The sequence below is a fragment of the Hyaena hyaena genome, unplaced genomic scaffold (assembly GCF_003009895.1).
Source record: "Hyaena hyaena isolate Hyena2069 unplaced genomic scaffold, ASM300989v1 scaffold_73, whole genome shotgun sequence".
Taxonomy (NCBI): Eukaryota; Metazoa; Chordata; class Mammalia; order Carnivora; family Hyaenidae; genus Hyaena; species Hyaena hyaena.
In genome coordinates this window covers 1,994,040-2,017,873 of record NW_024080705.1, presented here as the reverse complement: position 1 = coordinate 2,017,873, position 23,834 = coordinate 1,994,040, and the positions used below count along the sequence as shown (strand labels likewise).

The 23,834-nt window shown below is 36.2% G+C and overlaps 1 protein-coding gene across 4 annotated transcripts in view; it reads left to right on the top strand.

Annotated features, from left to right (window-relative positions):
• The window catches only part of TET1 (tet methylcytosine dioxygenase 1), a 128,807-nt gene extending 105,343 nt beyond the window's left edge, over nucleotides 1-23,464 (top strand). The window contains exons 7-13 of one of the 4 annotated variants that reach the window (XM_039233259.1): nucleotides 338-549; nucleotides 4,250-4,400; nucleotides 4,735-4,821; nucleotides 8,298-8,387; nucleotides 10,476-10,613; nucleotides 13,109-13,457; nucleotides 18,364-23,464. In XM_039233259.1, the coding sequence (XP_039089190.1) occupies nucleotides 338-549; nucleotides 4,250-4,400; nucleotides 4,735-4,821; nucleotides 8,298-8,387; nucleotides 10,476-10,613; nucleotides 13,109-13,457; nucleotides 18,364-19,313 (1,977 nt within the window). In that variant the 3' untranslated portion in view covers nucleotides 19,314-23,464. Of the gene's footprint in view, nucleotides 1-337; nucleotides 550-4,249; nucleotides 4,401-4,734; nucleotides 4,822-8,297; nucleotides 8,388-10,475; nucleotides 10,614-13,108; nucleotides 13,458-18,297 lie in introns of all 4 variants that reach the window. The other 3 variants (XM_039233258.1, XM_039233260.1, XM_039233261.1) reach the window with 3 other exon arrangements.
• Nucleotides 23,465-23,834: the final 370 nt, after the last annotated feature.

The following is a 23,834-nucleotide window of genomic DNA, read 5'->3' as shown; positions in this document are numbered from 1 at the left end:
CAGTTAAGTCTTTTTCAGGGAATCCTCTGTTGTCTATTTTGCAATACTGTATCAACAGTGAAATGAAACAACAGACTGCTTTGGTCTACTTTTACCAGTAATAACCACATACCACAGACTCCTGTTCTCCGTGTTGTTTGTTAGTCAAGTAAACTGGGATACCCTTGAGTTGTGTGGACGCAGCTATTCTAAAAACTGAATAAGCTTCAACCCTTTGAGAAATAGTAATGTTTAAAAATACCTGAAATGCAATAACACAGAGCTTTGAAAACAATGTCCATTGCACTCAACTTTAGGTTTCTTGTTTTCTATAAATAAATGCATTCTGCTTTTCCAGGTTTTAAGAAGAGGCAGCGAGGAAGAAAAAGTTCTATGTTTGGTTCGGCAGCGTACAGGCCACCATTGTCCAACAGCTGTGATGGTGGTGCTCATCATGGTATGGGACGGCATTCCTCTCCCCATGGCTGACAGATTGTACACGGAGCTTACCGAAAATCTAAAGTCCTACAATGGTCATCCCACAGACCGAAGATGCACACTAAATGAAAAGTAATCAAATCTATTTTTTTAATTTTTTAATGTTTTTATTTATTTCTGAGAGAGAGACAGCGTGAGCATGGGAGGTCAGAGAGAGGGAGATCCAGAACCTGAAACAGGCTCCAGGCTCTGATCTGGCTGCCAGCACAGAGCCCGATGCGGGGCTTGAACCCACGAACCACGAAATCATGACCTGAGCCGAAGCAGATGCTTAACCAACTGAGCCACCCAGGTGCCCCTAAATCTATTTTTTACTGCATTCCTGTTCAGATCTCTTTTATATAATATTAAATTGTTACTTAACTACCAACTACGTGTATTATATGGGAGAACAGAAGATTTGAATCCTAAAACTGAAAATAATGAACTTTTTTAAAGGAGAAATTTGGCTTCATAGTGAGTTGAGACCCTTTTAGGATATTCTCCTTTACTTATTTATTTTTACTAATCTCTACACCCAACATCGGGCTTAAGCTCACAATCAAGAGTCTCATGCTTCACTGATTGAGCCAGCCAGTCACCCTATCCCCTTTCCTTTATAATGAATTGTATCTATTTTCTTATGTGTCTGCATTTTAAGTAGAATTAAAGAACATTTTTCTCTCTTACAAGTTATACAGTAATTTACATGTTTTCTGTTCTTGTTGAAACCATAAATTTTTAAAACATGAACTTGTGATGTATTTAAAATTTATGCTCATTGGGAAGCCTGGGTAGCTCAGTCTGTTAAGCATCTGACTTCGGCTCAAGTCATGAATTCACGGTTCATAGGTTTGGACCCTGCTGTGGACTCTGCTAATAGTGCAGAACCAGCTTGGGATTCTCTCTGGCTCTCTCTTTGCCTGCTCACATGCACCTGCGTGAGCTCTTAATATAGAAATAAAGTTTAAAATTGATGCTAGTCAGCACTCTCAACAATAGCCAAAACATGGAAAGAGCCTAGGTGTCCATCAGCGGACGAATGGATCAAGAAGATGTGGTTTATCTATACGATGGAATACTACATGGCAATGAGAAAGAATGAAATCTGGCCATGTGTAGCAACATGGATGGAACTTGAGGGTGTTATGCTGAGTGAAGTAAGTCAGGCAGAGAAGGACAAATACCATATGTTTGCATGTTTAGGAGGATTAGGAGGAATTAATGGAGGACCGTGGGGGAGAAGAAGGGGGGAAATCATGGGGGAGAGGGAGAGAGGCAAACCGTGAGAGACTCTTGAATGTTGAGAACAAACTGAGGACTGATGGATGTGGAGGGGGGAGATAGGCATGGAGGAGGGCACTTGTGGGGATGAACACTGGGTGTTATATGGAAACCAACTTGACAATAAACTATTTGTAAAAAAAAAAAAAAAAACAGAACAAGCAGTTAATATGAAAACAATTACATGATGAAACTCAGTAGTGACTCCGAAGGTGTTCATTATGTTTTCTAAAATAGTTTATATATATGTAAACATTTCAAATTTATAAATAAATACATAAATAAATAAATAAAATTGATGCTAGTTAACCATGGGAGGAGGAGATCTATTTCTATCATTTTTTTCCATTTAAACCAACTTCAGTTACTAGAGAGTATTTAAAGAAATGTCATTATATAAAATATAAACAAATATACAATATACTTTCTGTAATCCAATGTGGGGTTTCATCTCGGCTTATGAGTTGGAGCCTACTTAAAAAAAAAAAGAAATTCTTATTGTCAGAATAGATACAAGAATACTTCAATAAACTCTTGTTATATACACCCCTCACAGATTTCATCATTGCTAACAGTTCATAAAATTTCCATTGATACACATGCACACAAATCTATTATTAGTGTTCTTTTTAATTTTTAAATTTTTTTTAGTTTTGTATTTCTGGTTTATTTGTCAGTTATTTGCAAGCTTCATGCCTTTTTCCTATAAATAATACTTCAGAGAGTATATTGTAAGAATGACGACATTCTCTTACATAACTCCCAATGCAATGATCAAAAGCAAGAAAACTTGGGGCATCTGGGTGGCTCAGTTCCATAAGTGTCTGACTCTTCATTTCAGCTCAGGTTATGATCTCATAGGTTTTTGGGTTCTAGCCCTACATTGGGCTCTGCACTGACTATGTGGGGCCTGTTGGTATTCTGTCTTTCTCCTTTTCTCTCTGCCCCTCCCTGACTCGCTCTCTTTCTCAAAAATAAACATAAACATTTTTCTTTTTACTCTCATGCGGTGTCTTTCATAGCATTGATATTTTATAGACAATTGCTTAGTTTGAGTTTGTTACTTGTTAATCTAATTCAATTGAGAAATTATTGGCAATACTACCATACTTAGTCCATAATATTAGGAACTATTTTCATTTCGTTTGTCCTGTTACCAAATAGGACATTGATCGTGATGTTCACTGTTGGCAAACACTCTTGTAGGTCTCACGAACTTCTACATATCCTGTGTGTTTAATTGTTTAAATTACTGTCAGCTTTCAGTGAAAACAATAATTTTCTTTCCTTTCCATGTGTCATTTCAATGACATAAATGTATAACTTACCTTTTTTTTTTTTTTTTAATTTTTAAATTTTTGTGTGTGGGGGAGAGTGCCAGCAGGGGAAGGGCAGAGAGAAGGGTTTTGAGGATCTCAAGCAGAGTCATGACCTGAGCTAAAGTTGGGTGCTCAACTGACTGAACCACTCAGGTGTCCCTACTTACTTATTTTTCTATTTGGCAACTTTAATTTCCTTTTGTAATTTCAAATTTAATCCTATTTGCATACCCTTCTTCTTCCTATTAAAGTTATTGTAACATTCTGTCATTTTACAATATATATTCCGTCTTCCTAAGAAGATTTATGGAGACTTAGAATAGTTGAACAATTCTTCCTCTTTTTCCTTCATGGTATCTTAAATGATCCGTTTTGGTTTGTTTGTTTTTAAATTTTTTAATGTTTTATTTATTTCTGAAAGAGAGCGTGAGCAGGGGAGGGTCGGGGAGAGAGTGAGACACAGAATCCAAAGCAGGCTCCAGGCTCTGAGCTAGCCACCAGCACAGAGCCCGATGAGACCATGACCTGAGTCAAAGTCCGATGCTTAACCGGCTAAGCCACCCAGGCGCCCCTAAATGATCCTTTTTGTATTCTTATCATATTCAGCGTAACCTTAAATACCAGGCATTTTCCTGATGTTCATAATTTAAAAATACTAATAGTTTTGAACTTTACGTGTCTATATTATTTTACTTTTTTTAAATATGGGCTTTTGTTTGTATTTTTAATCATTGCGTAGGAACTATGCATATTGAGAGTGATCTCATACAATATTGTCAGTCCACAGAAAAGTATATCAATGTAAATTTATAGATGAAGGAGCTAAAAGTCCAAACAGCTAATGAGATACTCTAATTTTCATTTCTGATAAGGAACAGATCCAGGATTAAATTATAGATTCCTTAGTTCCACTCCTTGAACATATTGATATGTGTATTTCTACATTGATTGTTGCTATTTACTTGGATTTCTAATTGGGAAAAAACATTTCAGTAAAAAATCAGCTTATATTAAAGGGCAGTCACCTTTGGGTTCTTAACACTACTTAAGGTAAAATCAATAATAGAATAGTTGTGTTAAAACCAATTCATTAGTCCTCTATACTTATAAAATTATACGAATCTGAAATGTTCTTTCTGAGATATTGGCCCACTTTATCAGTTCATTCCCTTGCAATTATCATCTTACAGTCGGACCTGCACTTGTCAAGGAATTGATCCAGAGTCGTGCGGAGCATCCTTTTCTTTTGGTTGCTCTTGGAGCATGTACTTCAATGGATGCAAATTTGGTAGAAGCCCAAGCCCTAGAAGATTTAGAATTGATCCAAGCTCTCCCTTACACGTAAGTGTCCTTTTTTACTTTTAAATTTCACACTAAGTTTGTAAGTACATTCCTTAAAATGTTTTTTAAATAGTAAAACAATTAAATATTTTAAAAGTAGTGAAAAAACAGTAAGAATATATATATGTAAATAGTTTAAAATTCTCAATAAATTAGGTAAGTCTTCAACTCTGAACCTAAATTACCACTGTCCCTGGCTCCCTCCTCCTTCTCCCCTAACCCCAGAGACAATCATTGTTCAAAGAACATAGATTTTTATACCCAGCCAAAATAGGAAAAATAAATAAAACCATTTGCCAACATTTCAAAGACTCAGAAAGTTTACTACCCACAGAACTACTATGAAAGAATTACTAAAGGACGTAATCCAGAAAGAAGATATATGAAACCGGAACCAATCTGTCCGGGACACGAGGCCATGGTGAGCAAAGAAATTAGTCAACCTTACTGTTAAGTTTAAATAAATTGAGTACTTAAACTTTAAATTAAAATAACAATCGATAAGTATAATTCCATACTCTTATCAGCTCAAGGGTGGGTAGGTACTGGGAGGGGGTGGGGCACCTACAAGAACTAAGTGTTTTATGATGTTTTATATTTTGTTGGAGTGGAGATGACTTAGATACCAATTACCTCTAAGATCAGTGTTTTTCAACCTTTGAGCTGTGACCAAGAATAAAAAACATTTTATATTATAAACTGCTATACAATAGATATATGCAAGTAAATAATTAAAACCTTCAGTAAATAATACTTCATCTTATGTTAGAGAAGATATTCAAATATTAAAAACCTCATATTCAATTATAGCTAAGGATCACTATTCTAATATTTTTAATAAAATTTCACTATTCTTTGCTAGATGTGACCTACTAAATTGATTTCATGGCCCATTACTGAGTCATGACCCACAGCTTGGAAAACACTGCTCTAGAATTTGTCAGAAAAACATATTTAAGATAGCACATGTTTTAAAATTTATTAGATGAATCTAAATAGAATTTTTGCATTTTAAACTCATTATGGGTGAAAATCTTTCTAAGGAAGACTATCTATACATAAATCAGCAAAAGAACTTTTAAAAATTATTAGAAAACAAGATAAATAGGAAACACAAAATACAACAGCAGGAATTAATCTAATTATATCCATAATAAGGTGAATGTATCATCTTTACAAGAGTCTCAGAATTAATAATGATCCCTTTAAAGAGGTAAGTAGAATATTTAGCATTTTCTAGAGTTCTCATATATTGCAATAAAATAAGGAAATGATTTCAGTGAGAGAAGTATCATTTGCAGATAAAGTACCTTAAAAGAAACCTAATAAGTATATTAGGGGCACCTGGCTGGCTCAGTCTCAAGAGTCTGTGACTCTAGATTTTAGGGTCATGAGTTCAGGCCTCATGTTGGGTTTAGAGCTTACATTTAGAAATCCAAGATGTGTATTAGACCTTCAGAGGAGAAAACCATAAAAATTTGCTAAAGGCTGTATTTGATCATGTAAAGGTACTATGTTCAAACATAAGAATTCTTGATAATGTGATGTCCATTCTCCCTTAAAATTAATCCTTTAAATTTTTTTTACAAATATTTTATGATGAAACTGCCAGTATATAAATACATTAGTAGTATTGACATAACTATTACATTTGTATTCTACAACATAATAATATTATATAATTCATGATCATTTTTATGGTCTTTATAAATAATGAGTAATATCTATATAGTGCTTATAATACAGGAATAAGCATTTCTCATTCCAGGAACTGACAGAAGGCCAGTATGAAGCTCAGCAGGCAAGAGAGTAAGGTGAATGCAGTCACCTTGTATATCAAACATTTTGGAAGATGATTGAAGGGTTTTAATAAGAATAGTGACACAATTACCCTTGTCTTTCAAAGGGACTGCTGCTCTCTGAATAATGGATTAGAGTTGTTGAAGAGTGTGTTTAGCAAGTTGAGCTAGCTTTAAGAATAAATGGTCCAAGGGTGCCTAGGTGGCTCAGTCAGTTAAGCTTCCGACTTTTGGCTCAGGTCATGGTCTCGCAGTTTGTGAGTTCAAGCCTCGCGTTGGGGTCTGTGCTCTGTGCTGACAGCTCAGAGCCTGGGGTTGGCTTTGGATTCTGTGTTTCCCTCTCCCTCTCCAGTCTCCCGCTTGCACTCTCTCTCTCTCAAAAATAAACAAACATTAAAAAGAAATGACTAGTCCAGAAAAGGTATAATAGTAACTTGGAATATGGTTGTGACAGAGAAAATGGTGGATAGTGGTTGGTCTGGAAAGGTTTTAATCAATTAGATGGTAGCACTATTCCTTGACATAAGGCTTCAAAAGGGCAGATTATAAATTTAGTTTGGAATTACTGGGTGAGAGATTTCTATGGTAAATCCAAGTGGGGATGTCAGTTCATAATAAGAATCTGAATCTCAAGTGTGATTTGTTGTCCAAATAGGAATTAAACCACAGAGGTGGATATGACAGTCCTAGAGATTGGGTAAAGGATAAGAAAAGCAGATATATAGGCTTCAGCCCCAACACATTAGGATCTCTTATAAAGAAACCTCTATATCTGACATACACATTTGTTCTAATGAGCCAATTAGAAAGTCAAGAATATGAATAATGAGATTTACATTTGTAAAATTATACCAATGGCCAGCTATATAAGCTTTATTCGATTTCCTGATGACCATTTACTCAGTCTGACTCCTGATACTCATTGTGAATTCATTATCTACTAGAAGTAAAACACAATTACCTACTCCAGTTAATATTTCAAGTATTAGAAAACATAATAAATCCTTTCAATAGGTACTTAAATCACAATTGTGAAGTTTTCCCCAAATAAATAATTGATGGGTGAATATATATTAAGCTATATTAACTTTCACATATGTAAGAAGACAGATGAAAGGAACAGAATAATTTAGATATATGCCAAATAGATAAAATTCTTTTTCAAGGAAATTGTCAAGCTAAATGAGTAGGAAACCAAAAAAGTTATTACCATTAATGGTCTTCACTTGCTCAAATGGGGGTTTGTTGAATGTACCCAAGAATTAACTTCCTGGGGCAGCTAAGTGGCTTAGTCATTAAGTGTCCGACTCTTGTCTTCATCTCAGGACCGTGAGTTCAAAACCCACATTGGGCTCCATGCTGGTTGTGGAGCCTACTTTACTAAAAGAATTCACTTCCTATGGTTGCATTGTGTGTGGCTTTGGCTTTTATAATAATCTGATGCATATCCACAAGAAGGTGTTGCTGTGTCCTTGGCATCCATCAAATCTGAAATCAAGCAGAAGCCTGGAGCCTCTTAAGTCTTCCTTCCATCCTTGGTCTCCATTTCCCTTCCATAGTCTTTCTTGGATGTGATTGATCATTTATTAAGTCTTTGATTTGATTTAGAATACAGTCCTCTTTGAAAAATGATCACAGTGGTCTTTCAACTATTGTTTCCAATGTCTCCCTTCTGCACTGGATACCTCATACTGTCCTCAGTGAAATTTTTAATGGAGTCTCTTGTTATGATTGTTCTCCTTTGAAAAGTCTTCTATGTTTCTCCTATCAGTAGCATTTTACAGTTGTTCTTGATTTATTTCAAGTGCCTGGTACTACTGAGCACATATAAAATACAGATCTTGTATTTAGCAACATGAGCAGTTTACACCTGACACCATTTACATTTCTAATTTGCTTATAACATAACTTAAAGCATTACTGACCAAGCGTTAAGATTTTATAAAAGGCAACCCATTTTATTTTCTATCGTGGCTCTTTTCTTAGGGTAAGTATGAATTGTGCATCAACCACACATCAGCAATGATTTATGATTCTTTTTCACACCTAAAACTCATGTCATTATGAAACAACTTTTATGGACTGTCTTTTCCTATAGGAAAAAAACCTTGAAGATAATTTACAGAGTTTGGCTACACGATTAGCTCCAATTTATAAGCAGTATGCTCCAGTTGCTTACCAAAACCAGGTATGTTTGGGGACAGTGCTCTAAAACATGGTTATCTATTTTTATAGAACAACTAGCCTGGGGGTGCCTGGCTGGCTCCGTTGGTAGAGCATGTGACAACTCAGGATTGTGAGTTCAAATCCCACATTGTGTGTAGAGATTAAAGAAAATCTTTTTTATAAAAAAAAAAAAAAATTAGCCTGTCTTTAAAAGACTTTCTATTGTGACTGTTGAAATTAAATTAAAATTCCAGAGTGACAGAATTCTCATTTCTAGAAATATAATTTATAAGAGCAGAAGTGTATGATTGATTCCACACAAGAAAATTAATCAGTGCAGTATACTAAATATGTTAATGAGAACAAATGGCAAAAGCTACATAATCTCTCTATAAAGACATTTGATAAAATCTAACACTTCATGATTAAAACAGTCAACAAAGTAGAAATAGAAGAGAATGGACCATCTACAAAAATCCACAGCTAATATAATTTGATAAGAGACTAAAACATTTTTTGCTCTATATGTGGAACAAGACAGGAATATCTACTCTCAGGCATCTGAATGACTGAGTCAGTTGAGCCTCTGACTCTTGACTTCAGTTCAGGTCAGGATCTTGAGGTTTTTGTGATTGAGCCTTGAGTTGGGCTCTCAGCTGGCAGTATGGAGCCTGCCTGGAATTTTCTTTCTCTGCACCCTCCTCTCACAAATAAACTCAACAAAAAAGAATTCTACTCTCTTCGTTTTATTAAACACTTTGCTGAAGGTTCTGTTAACCACAAGTGAAAGAAACTCAATTTTTAAAATTTTGTGCGTCAAAGAAAATTTATTTTGTTCACAATTCATTTTGTCCTCAAAATAAATGAGGAGCACCTGGGTGGCTAAGTCTGTTGAGTGTCTGACTCTTGATTTTGGCTCAGGTCATGATTTCCCAAGTTCGTGGTCCGAGCCCTGTGTTGGGCTCTGTGCTACAGGCATGGAGCTTGCCTGGGATTCTCTCTCCCTTTCTTTCTCTCTCTCTCTGCCCCTCCCCTACTCATTCTTTCTATAAATAAATAAATAAATAAATAAATAAATAAATAAATAAAGTTTAAATAAAATGAAGGGTTCGAGAATTGATAATCTGGGATATAAACTTCTAGGTGTAAAATAAGTAAGATTTAAGATTTGGGCATCCTTTGCACAGCACAAGGACTATAATTTTATTAACAATACTATATTATTTACTTAAAAGTTTTATTTTTCAGAGAGCCTGGGAGATCAGGGGAGGGGCAGAGACAGGATCCACAGTGGACTCTGCAATGAGAGCAGAGAGCCCAATGCAGGGCTCTAACTCAGGAACCTTGAGGTCGTGATCTGAGCCAAAGTCGTATGCTTAACCGACTGAGATACCCAGCTGCCCCAGAATTTCATTCCTTTTTAAGGCTCAGTAGTTTTTCATTGTACATGTATACACAGGCGCCCCAGTTTTTTTTTTTTAATCTTAAACATAACCAGAGATATATGATCTATATTTCTTAAATCTTTGTGTTCTTTTGAATAACATGCTTCTGTTACATTGTAACCTTTCATTTTTTAAAGAGTTAATAGGGACACATAGTTAAGAGTCTGACTCTTGATCTCAGCTCTAGTCTTCATCTCAAGGTCTTAAGTTGGAGCCCTGCCTGGAGCCTACTTTAAAGAATTAATAATAATAAAATAAAAGTTATAAATTCACTTCCTATACTGGCTTATGAATATATGTATATATGTATATTTATTTATAGACCTTGAGAACTCTTCCCAAATAATTGATGCACTATGTTTGTCTCTCTTTCTAATGGAATAAATCAGGTTTGCTCTGCTTGTTTATTCACCACCAGCAGGTATTTTTATCACCCTACCATCACTCACAGCCAGGAATTTTCATTTTACTTTATGTCTTATCGTCTCTTCCTCCTGAATGCTTCTGAACTACATATCCACTGTTTAAATGCACTACAGACAGAAATCTCCGAAATGACAAAGTGTGATTAGTTTCAGGTCCTGGTGAGGAAGGGACTTTTACTCTTTACTGAATGTAATTCTTTCTGTCTTTTACAACTGTGTGAAATAACTATTGTTTTTTAGGTAGAATATGAACATGTTGCCCGAGAATGTCGTCTTGGCAGCAAAGAAGGTCGTCCTTTCTCTGGGGTCACTGCTTGCCTAGACTTCTGTGCCCATCCCCACAGGGACATTCACAACATGAATAATGGAAGCACTGTGGTATGTACCTAAGTGACTTGATTCTAAAAGCTCTATTGCTGTGTGCTTAAGCTAAGGTCTTTAAATATGATTACTGTTAAAAATCTATTTTAGGGGCCCCAGGCTGACTCTGTCAGATGAGCACATGACTCTTGTTCTCAATGTCATGTGTTCTTGCCTCACATTGGGTACAGAGATGAGTTAAATTTAAAAAATCACATTTTATGTACTGTTCCACATAGTGTATATATCAATAGCATTTATGTTATTGGCCAGGTACTTCCACAAAGTGGCCTTAAATATTTTTGTTCAAAGTCTTGAATCCTATACTGAATTGTGGTATGTTTGCTCATAGGTAGGAGTACTTTTCTATGCTATCAAACTGATCAGTAGGAAGTTAAGCAATTTACCACTTTTTTTTGGCCTTCTGGGTACCACCAGGTTTTTGTGATGGAATCATCCCAAATTTATCATCTTTTCTTGTACATGTTTGTATAAAGTTAATATTATCAGAAATATTTGCCTTTTGGTATGCATACTTAATGTTTACAGCTATGAAAAGAATGATATGCCCATAGCATGAAACCATAAAGAGATACTTAAATTAGGTAGAAGACCCTGGATTAAATTACACAATTGTCCTTTTATAAATAGAATGGGTTTGCCTCAAGTCATTATCGCCTCACTAGTAAAACAGATTAATATGGAGTGATTTCCTCTGTTTTTGCATGACACCAGTCTGGTTGGCCCCAAATAAGAAAGACATAGCTATAACCCCTTACAGTGTGACTAGAAGGATAGAATCTAATCCATCAAAAGGCAGCCTTCCCTCCTTGTTTGGCCAATAAAGTCTATGAGTGACAGATTAAGGAGCAAAAAAAATTTTTTTTGGATATCATTCCTCTCCAGTGTTGTTGACTATAGTCTTTGAGATAAATGTTATTTTCAAAGTTGAAATAGTAGAAATCTTTCCAGGTGAATTTTGACCAGAGTGTGGTTCATTGTCATTGCTTAGCTAGTACACTTTACTTGAATTGCCTGACTACACAGTATCTGTGATAATGGTGAATTAGGTTGAGTCAAACTAACTGGATTTTGGTTCCTATTCTTCCTGTGTAATTCTCTTGTGTATCATTCAGTGTGGCCTTGTCTCTACTGCTTTCACTGCTCATGCAGTGAGGCTCATACCTAAAACTTGGCCTGACTGCAAACTTCCACATTTCTGAAACCCTGGAATCTTGACATTCAGCTACCAACTCACTTGCCTCCCTGTCTGCTGCCTCAGTCTTTCAAATTATGCTCCTCCTCGTATCTCGTCCTTAGCCCCTTCTTAGTGTCCCTGTGAACAGATAAACTGATTAAACATTTATTGATGCAAGAGTCTAATTTTTAACATCAGTCCTATAAAATCATTCCCAAACTACACCCAAGAGACTTCAGTATTTCAAGTCTTGCTGACAAATGTGACCATAAATATTGAGAAAATAAAATTTTAAGCTTATCTTCCTTTAGAATCTGTATTCATCAAGTTCTATCAACCTTACAGTCTGGAAATTTGTCATAATTAATCTCCCTCTAACCAAAAAGTGTGTCATTATTCAAATGGTTAAGAAATAGGGTAATCTATAGGTTAAAAATTTTTAATAGTTCGTTTTTAATATGAAGGTATGGACAATCCAGTAAACATTCATTAATTTGAGCAATGGAGTACAGCAGAATGTAACCAGAAGACTTAGTATTTAAAATCTAGGATTGCCTGGCTAGCTCAGCCAGGAGAGCATGTAACTGTTGATCTGTGTTATGAGTTCAAGCCCACATCGGGGATAGAGTTTACTTGTTTTTTTGTTTGTTTGGTTGGTTAGTTGGATTTTCTTATTTTCGTAGTTTTTTTATTCACTCACAGAGAGGGAGAGAGTATAAATGGGGGAGGGGCAGAGAAAGAGGAGAGAGAATCCAAACAGCTGTGCACTGTCAAGCACAAAGCCCAGTGTGGGGCTTGAACCCATAAACTATGAGATCATGACCTGAGCCAGAAGTCAGATGCTTAACCATTAGAGCCATCCAGGCACCAGGTACTCCAATAGAGTTTACTTTTTAAAAATGTTATACTCTGAAAAAAAAAACTTTTTTTTTTTTTAATTTTAAATTATTTAATTTAAACAAGGTGCCCTGCAGGCTCAGTCAGTGAAGCGTCTGACTTTTGGTTTTGTCTCAGCTAATGGGTTCAAGCCCTACATTGGGCTCTGCCCCTACCTTGCTCTCTCTCTCTCTCTCAAAAATAAATAAACATTAAAAATATAAAACATATAAACGTGTATAATATTATCAACTTGAAAAATTAGTAGAACTAGAGAGGGTTGAGTGGCTTGATATATATTAGTTATGCAAGTTAATATACCAGCAGCAACCAATGGAAAATAGAATGGGAATACAGATCCCTTACACAGTGGCAACAGTTAGAAGGTAGAAACAACTGATGAACGTGCAGGACCTATTTCATGTTTTCTTTCTGTCAGGTTTGTACTTTAACACGAGAAGATAACCGCTCCTTGGGGGTTATTCCTCAAGATGAGCAGCTGCATGTGCTACCACTCTACAAACTCTCAGACACAGATGAGTTTGGCTCTAGTGAAGGAATGGAAGCCAAGATCAAATCTGGGGCCATCGAGGTGCTCACACCCCGCCGTAAAAAAAGAACACGTTTCACTCAGCCCGTTCCTCGTTCTGGGAAGAAGAGGGCAGCAATGATGACAGAAGTTCTTGCACATAAGATAAGAGCTGTGGAGAAGAAATTCATTCCTCGAATCAAGCGGAAGAATAACTCAACCACAAACAATAACAAGGCTTCATCGCTGTCACTTCTAGGTGAGGCCTGTGGACGCTGCTGAGTCTCTGTGCACGTCTCCCAGTAGCCAGAGTGTTGGGACGTTCCTTTGCACCCTATTTCCCCTCTTCTTTATCCTTGATGCTCTCTTAGGAATGAGCCATTATGAAAACAAAACAAAACAAAAAACAACTTTAGATCAGATGTTAATCCAATTAATCTTAAATCTCATTTGTTTTTAATACATGTTGGTTTAGAGTTCAAAATATGACACTGAATACATACACGTATACAATTTCTACATACTTGCCAAAACTAAAAGTAAACAAAAATATGACCCATCAGTATTTCTTGGTATTTTTTCTATTTGTGCTTTAAAACAAAAATAATACATACACCTGTTTTTCTTCTTTGGACTCCATCTATTTTGACGTCCTACTCCTTCTTGGAATACGGGAAATGACATCACTTCCTTGAAGTCTTCCTTGGTCTCATTTAGCATCAGTATAAGTAATCCAGTCAACAAATATTACTAACACTTTGTTCTGGGTGTTGCAAATTTACCAGTGAATGAGGAGAGTGCTGGGAGAGAATTCTATTTAAATATGGTTGTCAGAGAACTATTTGTTGAGAATGAAGCATTTGAGTAAAGTCCTTAAGGCAATGAGAACCATTGGTGTTTTTGTTGGGAGAAATAGCATTCCAGGCAGAAGAAATGTAAAGATCAGGAGACAAGAGGTTACGTTGAATACTTGACAGAAGCAAGGAGGCCAGTGTGGCTGAAGCAGACCATGAAATGGGGAGAAGAGTTAGGAAATATATTGGAGAGGGAAGTAGGGAGTTGAAGCTGTTCATCTCAGGCTTTGTTGAATGCTATAAAGACATCAGTCTTTAGTGAGTGAAGGGAAGGCGACTGGAGATTTCAAAATAGAGATGGGGTGTGATACCTGATTTGCTTAGTTCATAGAGCTTTTGGCTTTTGATCTTGGGGTTGTAACTTCAAGCCCCATGTTGAGTGTGGAGATTACTTAAAAATAAAATCTTAAAAATAGAGATGGTCTATGATGTGACTCAAACCTAACATTCTGCTTACTGGCTTGAACTAGAAAACAGTAGACAGAACAGAAAAGTGGGGAGATGGTAAAGACGCTACATCCTGACAGCTCAGGAAAGAGGTGATGCAGCTAGGACCGGATGGACTAATGAGGACATGAGAAATGTCTGATTCTGGATCTGTTTTCAAGGTAGAGTCAACAGGATTTCTGAAAAATCTGGAGTGTGGACCAAAATAAGTGTCAATGTTTATCCTGGTGTTATTGGTCTGAAGTGACAGGAAAGATGGGGCAGTCACCAACCGTCATGAGAAATGGGGAAAGAACAAATTTGGAAATATACAGAGGGGGGTCAGAAGCTCACTTTTGGACCTGTCAAGTTTAAGACACCTGTCAGATGACTGTTAGGTAAACAGTTGAATAAGAGTGCAGTTCAAAGAAGAGACTTAGGCTGGGTGTAGAGCTTAGGAAGTCAGCAGCGTAGAGATGGAATTTCAAAGCCTGAGAATGAATGAAATAACAGAGAACTAAAGGAGATAGAAGTCCTGGGAATTCCCAATTTATACAGGCTTCAGAGATTAAGAGAGTCTTGGAAGGTCTGGTGAGGTATTAATGGGACCCCAAGAGTGTATGTAGTGTGTCAGGAAGGGAAGTGATCAAGCATGTCAAATGCTGCTCTGTCAAGTGAGCTGAAAACTAATGTTTTACACTGAGTTTTGTAGATGGCGGTGGGGGAGGGGGGTCCTGCCTAAGCAGACTCACTAGTAAGAATGAAGGAAGTAGATAGATGGTGAAATGGGAGAGAAATGGAGAGATTCTTCTGGTCGGTTATAAAGGGGATCAGTTGAATGCAATGAAGTTTAAAGGGTTGAGAGGTTTTTACCTTAAACGGAAAAATATTTTAAAGGTATAGAGTGAGTGAATTATTTAATGAATCCCACTTCCCTCATATGCTCCCAATTTAAAACATTTTTAATACATAATTCTTTTTTCATCTATATCCTTATCCACACACCACCCCCTTTAATTTTTTTAATAATAAATTGTAGAACTCACATCATAATATCTTCATTTTGTTTTTGTTTAAATCATTACCCAAACAAAGTCACACATTATAGCTAGTTGATATGTCTCCTATACTTGTTTTATTTAAAGCTTGCTTTTCTGATCTTTATTTTTTTCTTTTCATGTGGCCAAAAAGCATTGTCCTATAGAGGGAAATTCAGCTTCAGTTTTTTTTTTTTTGAAACTGATTTTTGTTTGTTTTTGTTTTTTATTTATTTCTGAGAAAGACAGCGTGAGCAGGGAAGGGTCAGAGAGAGGGGGAGACACAGAATCCAAAATAGGCTGCAGGCTCTGAGCTGTCAGCACAGAGCCTGATGCGGGACTTGAACCCACGAACTGTGAGATCATGACCTGAGCCGAAGTTGGACGTTTAACCAACTGAGCCATCCAGGAGCCCCTCAGCTTCAATCTTAAAAGCACTATTTCAAGACCACTATCTGACTTGTACACTCTTTTGTTTCTTCACACCAGGAAGTATATAGTGTCTGATGATACCTCTTTTTTTTTGTGATAAGACTGATCCATGGTCCAGGTGTTGTCAATGGGATTCACTGTTCATAACATTCCCTATGACCTTTTTACCTAACCATTTTAGAAACACTTAATATAATATTCTATATTCTTTTTTTTTTTTTTAACATGTTGTATTCATTGTTGAGAGAAAGAGAACTACGACCTCAAGCAGGGAAGGGTCAGAGAGAGAGACACACACACATAGGATCTGAAGCAGGCTCCAGGCTCTTAGCTGTCAGCACAGAGCCTGATGCGGGGCTCAAACCCACAAACTGCGAGATCATGACCTGAGCCACAGCCGTACATTTAGCTAACTGAGCCACCGAGGCGCCCCCATATTCTGTATTCTTTATTACATCTTGAGCAACCAAGTCCACCATTTGTGGTTGATCTTCTTTTAGAAAGAAATATTGTTCTTAGCAATAACTTGTCAACTCTGTTGTAAAGTTCATGTAGGGAAATTAGAATAAACACTTGGCCATTTGCCTTTATTCACCAGTTTTCAGAATACATATTCATTCCTTGGCATTTTCCAGTGTGTTCAATTTTTTTTTTTAAATTTAGTATCATTTGGATCTCAATTTTTATATTTTTGTTATTTTATTACTAGTGTTTGTATTATTTATAGTTCATATTTCAGTGTACATTATATAGGGTTTTTATTCCCAACTAAATATGAAAAATGCTATAAAAATCTTCAAATTAAAACCCAAAAAAATCCTCAAATTGTCCCATCTTGGATGAGTAGAAACCCATCGTGCTGGCTTCTCAACTTTTTTGTCATGACCCTGATAGTTTCCTTAGCTTCCAACAAGATGTTCCAGGCTCATCTTATGTAACTCTCCCCATGTATAAATTCAGCCATGTCTCTAAGGAGCCTAAAGAAGGGAAAAAAAAAAATACACCATGAATTTGTATTCAACTTTACTCAACTGTAGAATTACAGGGTATTCCTTAACTTGTTTGAATTTTTTTTTCATGTTTGCAATAAGAGTTTGCTAATTGGTGTGGGGTGTTTTGTTTCTTTTTGTTGTTGTTTGTTTGTTTTTTGGAAGATGAGAGAAATGACAGCGCAGGCATTTACACAATGCTAGGAAATATTCAATAGAGAGTGAAGAGGCAAGGCAGGGAGAATTAGCATGGGATTTTTGCATGTAGCTCCATTTTACAGACATTTACTTTGGATTTATTTTAAGATTCACATACCTGGTTGCATGCTGCCTGTAAACAGCATTTCTATCATTTTTTTAATCTTTGTGTCATTCCCCAGCAGCATCTTTACATTCTGTGTTTTTAATACTATATACCCTGACAGGGTGCCTGGATGGCTCAGCTGGTTAAGTGTCCAATTCTTAATTTCAGTTTAGGTAATGATCTCATGCACACGTAATCTCTCTCTTTCTCAAAATAAACTTTAAAAAAAGATAATACTTACCCTGTTAGTAGCCCTCTGCACAATATTAGGCTTATAACCCTGTGTTCTTTTGTAATCTTACCCATAAGCACTTTTTTTTAGTGTTTTATTTATTTATTTTAAGAGAGAATGGCAGCAGGAGCAGAGCAGAAGAGAGACGGGGGGTGAGGAGAGAAGGGGAGACAGTGAATCCCAAACAGGCACTGCTCTGTTAGCACAGAGCCCAACATGGGGCTGAACTCAAACTGTGGGATTGTACCTGAGTCAAAAGCAAGAGTTAAATGCTTAACTGACTGAGCCACCCAGGCACACCTTCTACTAAAACATCTTCTGTGACTTCTTTTTGCCTCATACTTAACTTTGCCAGTTATGATGTTATCATGACCCAGAAAATATTTATTATTTATAAAATATTGCTTATTTTTCCTTTTTTGAAAATGAGATCATGCTATAATCTCTTTGGGTAGAAGTATTGCTCTGTATCATCATGTTTCTATCACCTGTGTTGTATTCCAATGAATGATTTCAATGTTTACTTTATAGCCAATTAGGTTGTTTCTAATTTCTTAGTATTTTAATCAGTGGGCCTCATTCTGACTAACTCTGTGCCTAGAGGAGCATTTTTTAAGGAAATTTGTTGGTTGAAAAAGCATACCAAACTACAGGCAATGTTTAATGCATGTTTGTGTGTTTGTCTTAAAGTAAATAGAACAAAAGTGGCCAACACTGCCATCATCAATGTTTTATCATGTGTTTCTCTTTGAAATACTACTTAAAGCCAACTACCTAAAGTAGTTTATACTTATCTTTGCATTTGGTGTCCTTTTCTCTGTTTAGGGAATAAAACCGAAGCCTTGCAAGTTGAAATAAAAAATGAAACTGAACCCCATTTTATCTTCAAAGGTTCGGACAACACTAAAACCTACTCATTGACCCCATCCATTCCTCACACATGGAAAGAGACAAACATACCTCCAGGTCTCTCCTGGTCCCCTAAGACTGTGTTGGCCACAACAGCTCCTTTTAAGAACGATGCGTCGACAGTTTCGTACGGGTTTTCAGAAAGAAGTAGCAATCCTCACTGCACAATGCCTTCTGCGAGACTCGGTGGTGCTAATGCAGCTGCAGGAGAAGGCACTGGAATTGCACAGCCTGGTGAAGTGGTTCCTCTTCCCACCTTGTCTACTCCCATGACTGGTTCCTTGGTTTATTCTGAGCCTCCCACTGGTCCACCTGAACAGCTAACTTCTAATCATCCAAACCAGCAACCCCCATTCACTGCCTCTCCTCATGACCTTGCATCTTGTCTGGTGGAAGAAGATGAGCCACACTCTGAAGCAGATGAGCCTCTATCAGATGACCCCCTCTCAGATGACCCCCTGTCACCTGCTGAGGAGAAATTGCCACACATTGATGAATACTGGTCAGACAGTGAGCATATCTTCTTGGATGCCAACATTGGTGGGGTGGCAATAGCGCCTGCTCATGGCTCTGTTTTGATTGAGTGTGCCCGGCGAGAGCTTCATGCGACGACTCCTGTCGAACACCCAAACCGGAATCATCCCACACGCCTTTCCCTTGTCTTCTACCAGCACAAAAACCTGAATAAGCCCCAACATGGTTTTGAACTAAACAAAATTAAGTTTGAGGCTAAAGAAGCTAAGAATAAGAAAACAAAGGCCTCTGAGCAGAAAGTCCAGGCAGCTAATGAGGGTCCGGAACTGTCCCCCGAAGTTAATGAATTGAACCAAATTCCGTCTCATAAAGCATTAACGCTAACCCATGACAATATTGTCACAGTGTCCCCTTATGCTCTCACACATGTTGCAGGGCCCTATAACCATTGGGTCTGAAAGCTTTTCTCCCCTTCTTAATGCCTTTGCTAGTTTTGTGTATTTTTTCAAGGTGCTGTTAAAAGAAAGTCATGTTGTCGTTTACTTATATCTTCATCTCACCCATTTGAAGGCTGAGGTAAAAACAAAAAAACAAAAATGGGGTGGGTATTTCTTAACTGTGACTATATTTTGACAATTGGTAGAAGGTGCACATTTTAAGCAAAAATAAAAGTTTTATAGTTTTCAATACATAAAGAAATGTTTTGGTTAGGTGTTAACCTTGATAGAATCACTCAGTTTGGTGCTTTAAATTAAGTCTGTTTACTATGAAACAAGAGTCATTTTTAGAGGATTTTAACAGGTTCATGTGCTATGATGTAAAATCAAGACACAGTGTTAACTCTACACAGCTCCTGGTGCTTACCCACATCAACAGTTAAAAATAAGCTGCATTATTTTTTCATGGTGCCATTGTTCCAACATCTTCCAATCATTGCTAGAAAATCGGCATATTCCTTTGAAATAAACCAATGAAATGCTTTCTCTCAAAATATCTCTCCTGTATAAAATAATTCACTATTGTTAATAATGGTTGGAGGCTGTTCATAAATTGTAAATATATATTTTAAAAGCACTTTCTATTTTTAAAAGTAACTTGAAATAGTATAGTATAAGAATCCTATTGTCTATTGTTTATGCATATTTGCATACAAGAGAAATCATATATTGCTGTGTAGAGTTCCATCTTGTTAACTGCAATATGTATTCTAATCATGTATATGGTTTGTTGTGTTCTTTTTTTTTAATGTGTCCTTTCTCATGCAAATATTAGCTACATATAGAATAGTTAGAACATGCAAAAATTGTTAATTTTCTCTAAAATCAGAATTAGGAAGCGTATCACCAATACGGATTAACATTTTATTTGGAGCTAAGTATGAGTGCTCTCTTCTGATTTATCAAGCAACAGTGGCCCCAATTTATTTTCCCTCCAGCTTTCTCAATATAATCATGAAAGGTTTTTCCAAAAGGAGACGGGCCATAGTAGGATTCAGAAAAGTCAAATGCTTCTAAAGTTTCAAGGTGATCAAATATAAAAATGAAGTAGCAAAAACCCTACCCATCCCAATTGCCTTATTTGTTCTAAAAGTCATTCTGGTACAGAATAAGCATAAAGTTCCCATAGAAATTGTTGAAAACAAATTCTCTATCATCATCACATATCCACAAAACCCAAACAGTAGGAATGGTATTGCCCATTTATCCAAAGTAGTTGATTTAAGCATATTCATTTTAGGAAAATGAAATCTCATCTTTTCTGATTATTGCCTATGTTCTAGGTAACAAGAAAATAGGCATTGCGTTCATGTTGGCCCTTCCATTATATTTTCCCGTTATTTTATTGGCTCATTTTATAGCAAAACAAAAGGGATTGCCCAAACAAAATGTTTAGAACAAGAAATTTCAATGAAATACTTGATTCTGTAAAAATGCAGAGGTGCTATAACATTCAAAGTGTCAGATTCCTTGGGAGTGTGGAAAACCTAATTAATGGTGCTTCTCCCTTGGAAATGCCATAGGAAGCCCACAACTGCTAACACTCAACAATTTTGGTGCAAAAGCAAACAGTTCCAGCAAGCGCTCTAAAGAAAAAACTCATTGTAACTTATATTAAAATAATATATGGTGCAAAGTATCAGTTTCAAGCTTTTGACTAATCCAAGTAAAGGAATATGAAGGGATTGTATATAACAAATATTCATTGGTAGACCATCATCTTGTACAAGTAGATTCTGCTTCTTGAATATGTAAAATAGGGTGGTTCATTGACTTGTTTTAGTATTTTGTGTGCCTTAGATTTCTGTTTTAAAACATGTATATTTTTGTGAGCCTAAGGTTTCCTATACATACAAGTATATAAATAAGTGATTATTGTTTCTGCTGCTTCAATAAGATATTTACTAGTATTAGACTATCAGGAGTACGCCCTTGTGATTTTTTATTTTAGATATTAGGCCTTAGCTCCCAATAGAAATTATTTCATCACCAGATTTAATGGATCAAGTTTTAACACCCTTTATCCATCTACCCATCTTCTTTCCGTTCAACACTTACTGAATGTCTGCAGAATTTAAATGTTAGCTTTTTATTTTCTTTGAATTGCCACCTGTGACAAAACAAACTTGAAGAATTAAAGTCTTAAAAGATGCTTTTATCCATGTTTTTTTAAAAAAAAAAAAACAAGATTCTTTCAAAAGAATCCATTGTAATATATCTGCAGCAGTTCCAATCCATGTCACTAACTTTGAGTAAGTTTCTTAACAACTGAACTTGAAGCTCCAGTGTTAAGGATTGTTAAGTTGGCTGCAGTTGCCCCAAAAACCTATATGAAAATATGCCTCCTCAACTAAAATGTTTTCCGTTCCTTTTATAAGTAACACCATCAATGGCCTGCCTCAAATGATAACCCCATGGTGGGAACCACACGGGATTCCTACTTTGTTGGATGCTACTTCATAAGTTTAAATTAAGTTTGCTATCCCTTTATCTACCCTGTGATTTTTTTTTTTTAAAGCTCATGCTTATTCAATGTTCTACAGCATTGTGATTGTATGCTAGCGACACTGCTTTTAGAATGCTCTTATGAAGCAAGGAAATAAATTTGTTTGAAATGACATTTTCACTCAGAAAACTGGTCATCTAACATTATTTCTACACCTCTTATGTTTTATTGTCATGATCACCTTTTGCTTCACCTCTCTTCAGCACTCAAATTGAGTTTTTCAATCTTCTGCCTTTGTTCATGGTTTGATAATTGAATTCGTTGATACATGATCCCCATGTTAACCCAACCTGTCCATAATATGTTACAAATTTACTAACTATAATGAACTCCCTATTTTAGAATTCTGCAAAAATATCACTCTGCCCTTCAAACTCCCTCCGTTTCTAATGGCTCTCAGGCCATCATTGAAAAAAAGTTTTGTTCTGCTTATCAGCCTCACCTGTATCTTCCAATTCATCCACAAAGTACCAAAAACATCATGTCATAGACCTAATTGAAACATCTTATTGGAAAGTGAGGCTAGCTGAAAATGTATAGCTGTAGGTAAATTTTTGCAGTATGTTAGCAAAATGTTTGCAGCTTACCCTTCTAACATATTTGTTATGCAATCTGCATGTGGATGAAACAATTTAATTTGTTAAATATAGAATTTCAACTAGATGAAATCAGTAAGCAATTTATTTAAGACATAACCCCAATACATACTTAATTGAATGTATACCCTTGTGTAAATGAGATAACAATTCATATGAAGTAACCTAGTTTCTAATGTTATTGCTTCAGTGGACTCGAATGGATTATCATTAATTCCACAATAGCATGTATGAAAATAACCCCAAACTACTTCAGTTTACTCTTTAAGACCAATTCTATTGAGATTTTTTTTTTTTAATCTGGGACAAAGTTTTGACATTGCATGACAACTTCCACCTACAGTGAGCACAGGACTTCCTTTGAATGTGCCGAGTAAATCAGTAGCTGTATGTGACGTTTAATAATATATAGCTACCTTCTATTACAGCTTCTTGCTGCATGGAAATTCCTTTTTAGTCTAGATTTAGTACAACTGTGAGTTTTTATCTTCTGTACAAATTTATGACAAGAATTGTGAAGTAATATGGTAGTGGCCTCTCATAGCCCTGATAGACACCTTAGAAGTCCTATAGTTCAATCTCTGGGCCCCAAAGAGCAAATGTTAATGTCAGTGTGTAACTTAATGTTTATAATTAGGATTTAAACCGTCAAATGAAGGTCACTTTGTACTTAGGAGGACTATGGGAAACAAACTTGATTTGCTCACCCAGAGAGTATTTTATCACTGGTAAATAACCCTATTGTAGTACAAGTGAAAGATTAAAATGCCTTTTATGTTTTTCTATTACTTTTTTTGTTTTGTTTCGTCTGGTTTTTTTATTTATTTATTTGTTTTGTTTTGTTTTCCTGAGAGCTTCAGGAAAATAAGTCGAATGAAATTGGGTCAAGATTCCCCTGTGTGGGAAATCTAGCTGACTTTCACCTATGGAGCTGTCCTGTTAACTCATCCAACAAAATGTGGCAGTAGTCTTAATTGCTATTTCAATAAAAAGATTCTATATCTATCAAGTACTTACACGGTACAGGCTTTTATTTCCCCTGGAACAAGTATTAGGCATATGTAGGGAGTCATATATGTAGGCATATATAAGGAGTTATCAAAAATTGAATGAAAGAACTGGGGAAAGTATATGCAGTCAGTGTACATACTATCTAGCCATGGTTGTACAGTCTAGTCACACCTGCCAAATTGGCCTCACAAGTGAATCCTAGCATAGTTAATTTTGAAGTGATTGTCTACCTGTATTAGAATACTGTTTTATTGTGTACAACTCCTAAACTTGCCCATAAGTGTATTGAACTTGTAACGTCAATGTCAGCAGTAAGGCACATTCGACCAAGTGATAATAATGAGTGCCCTGATTCCCGAAGACTCTGGG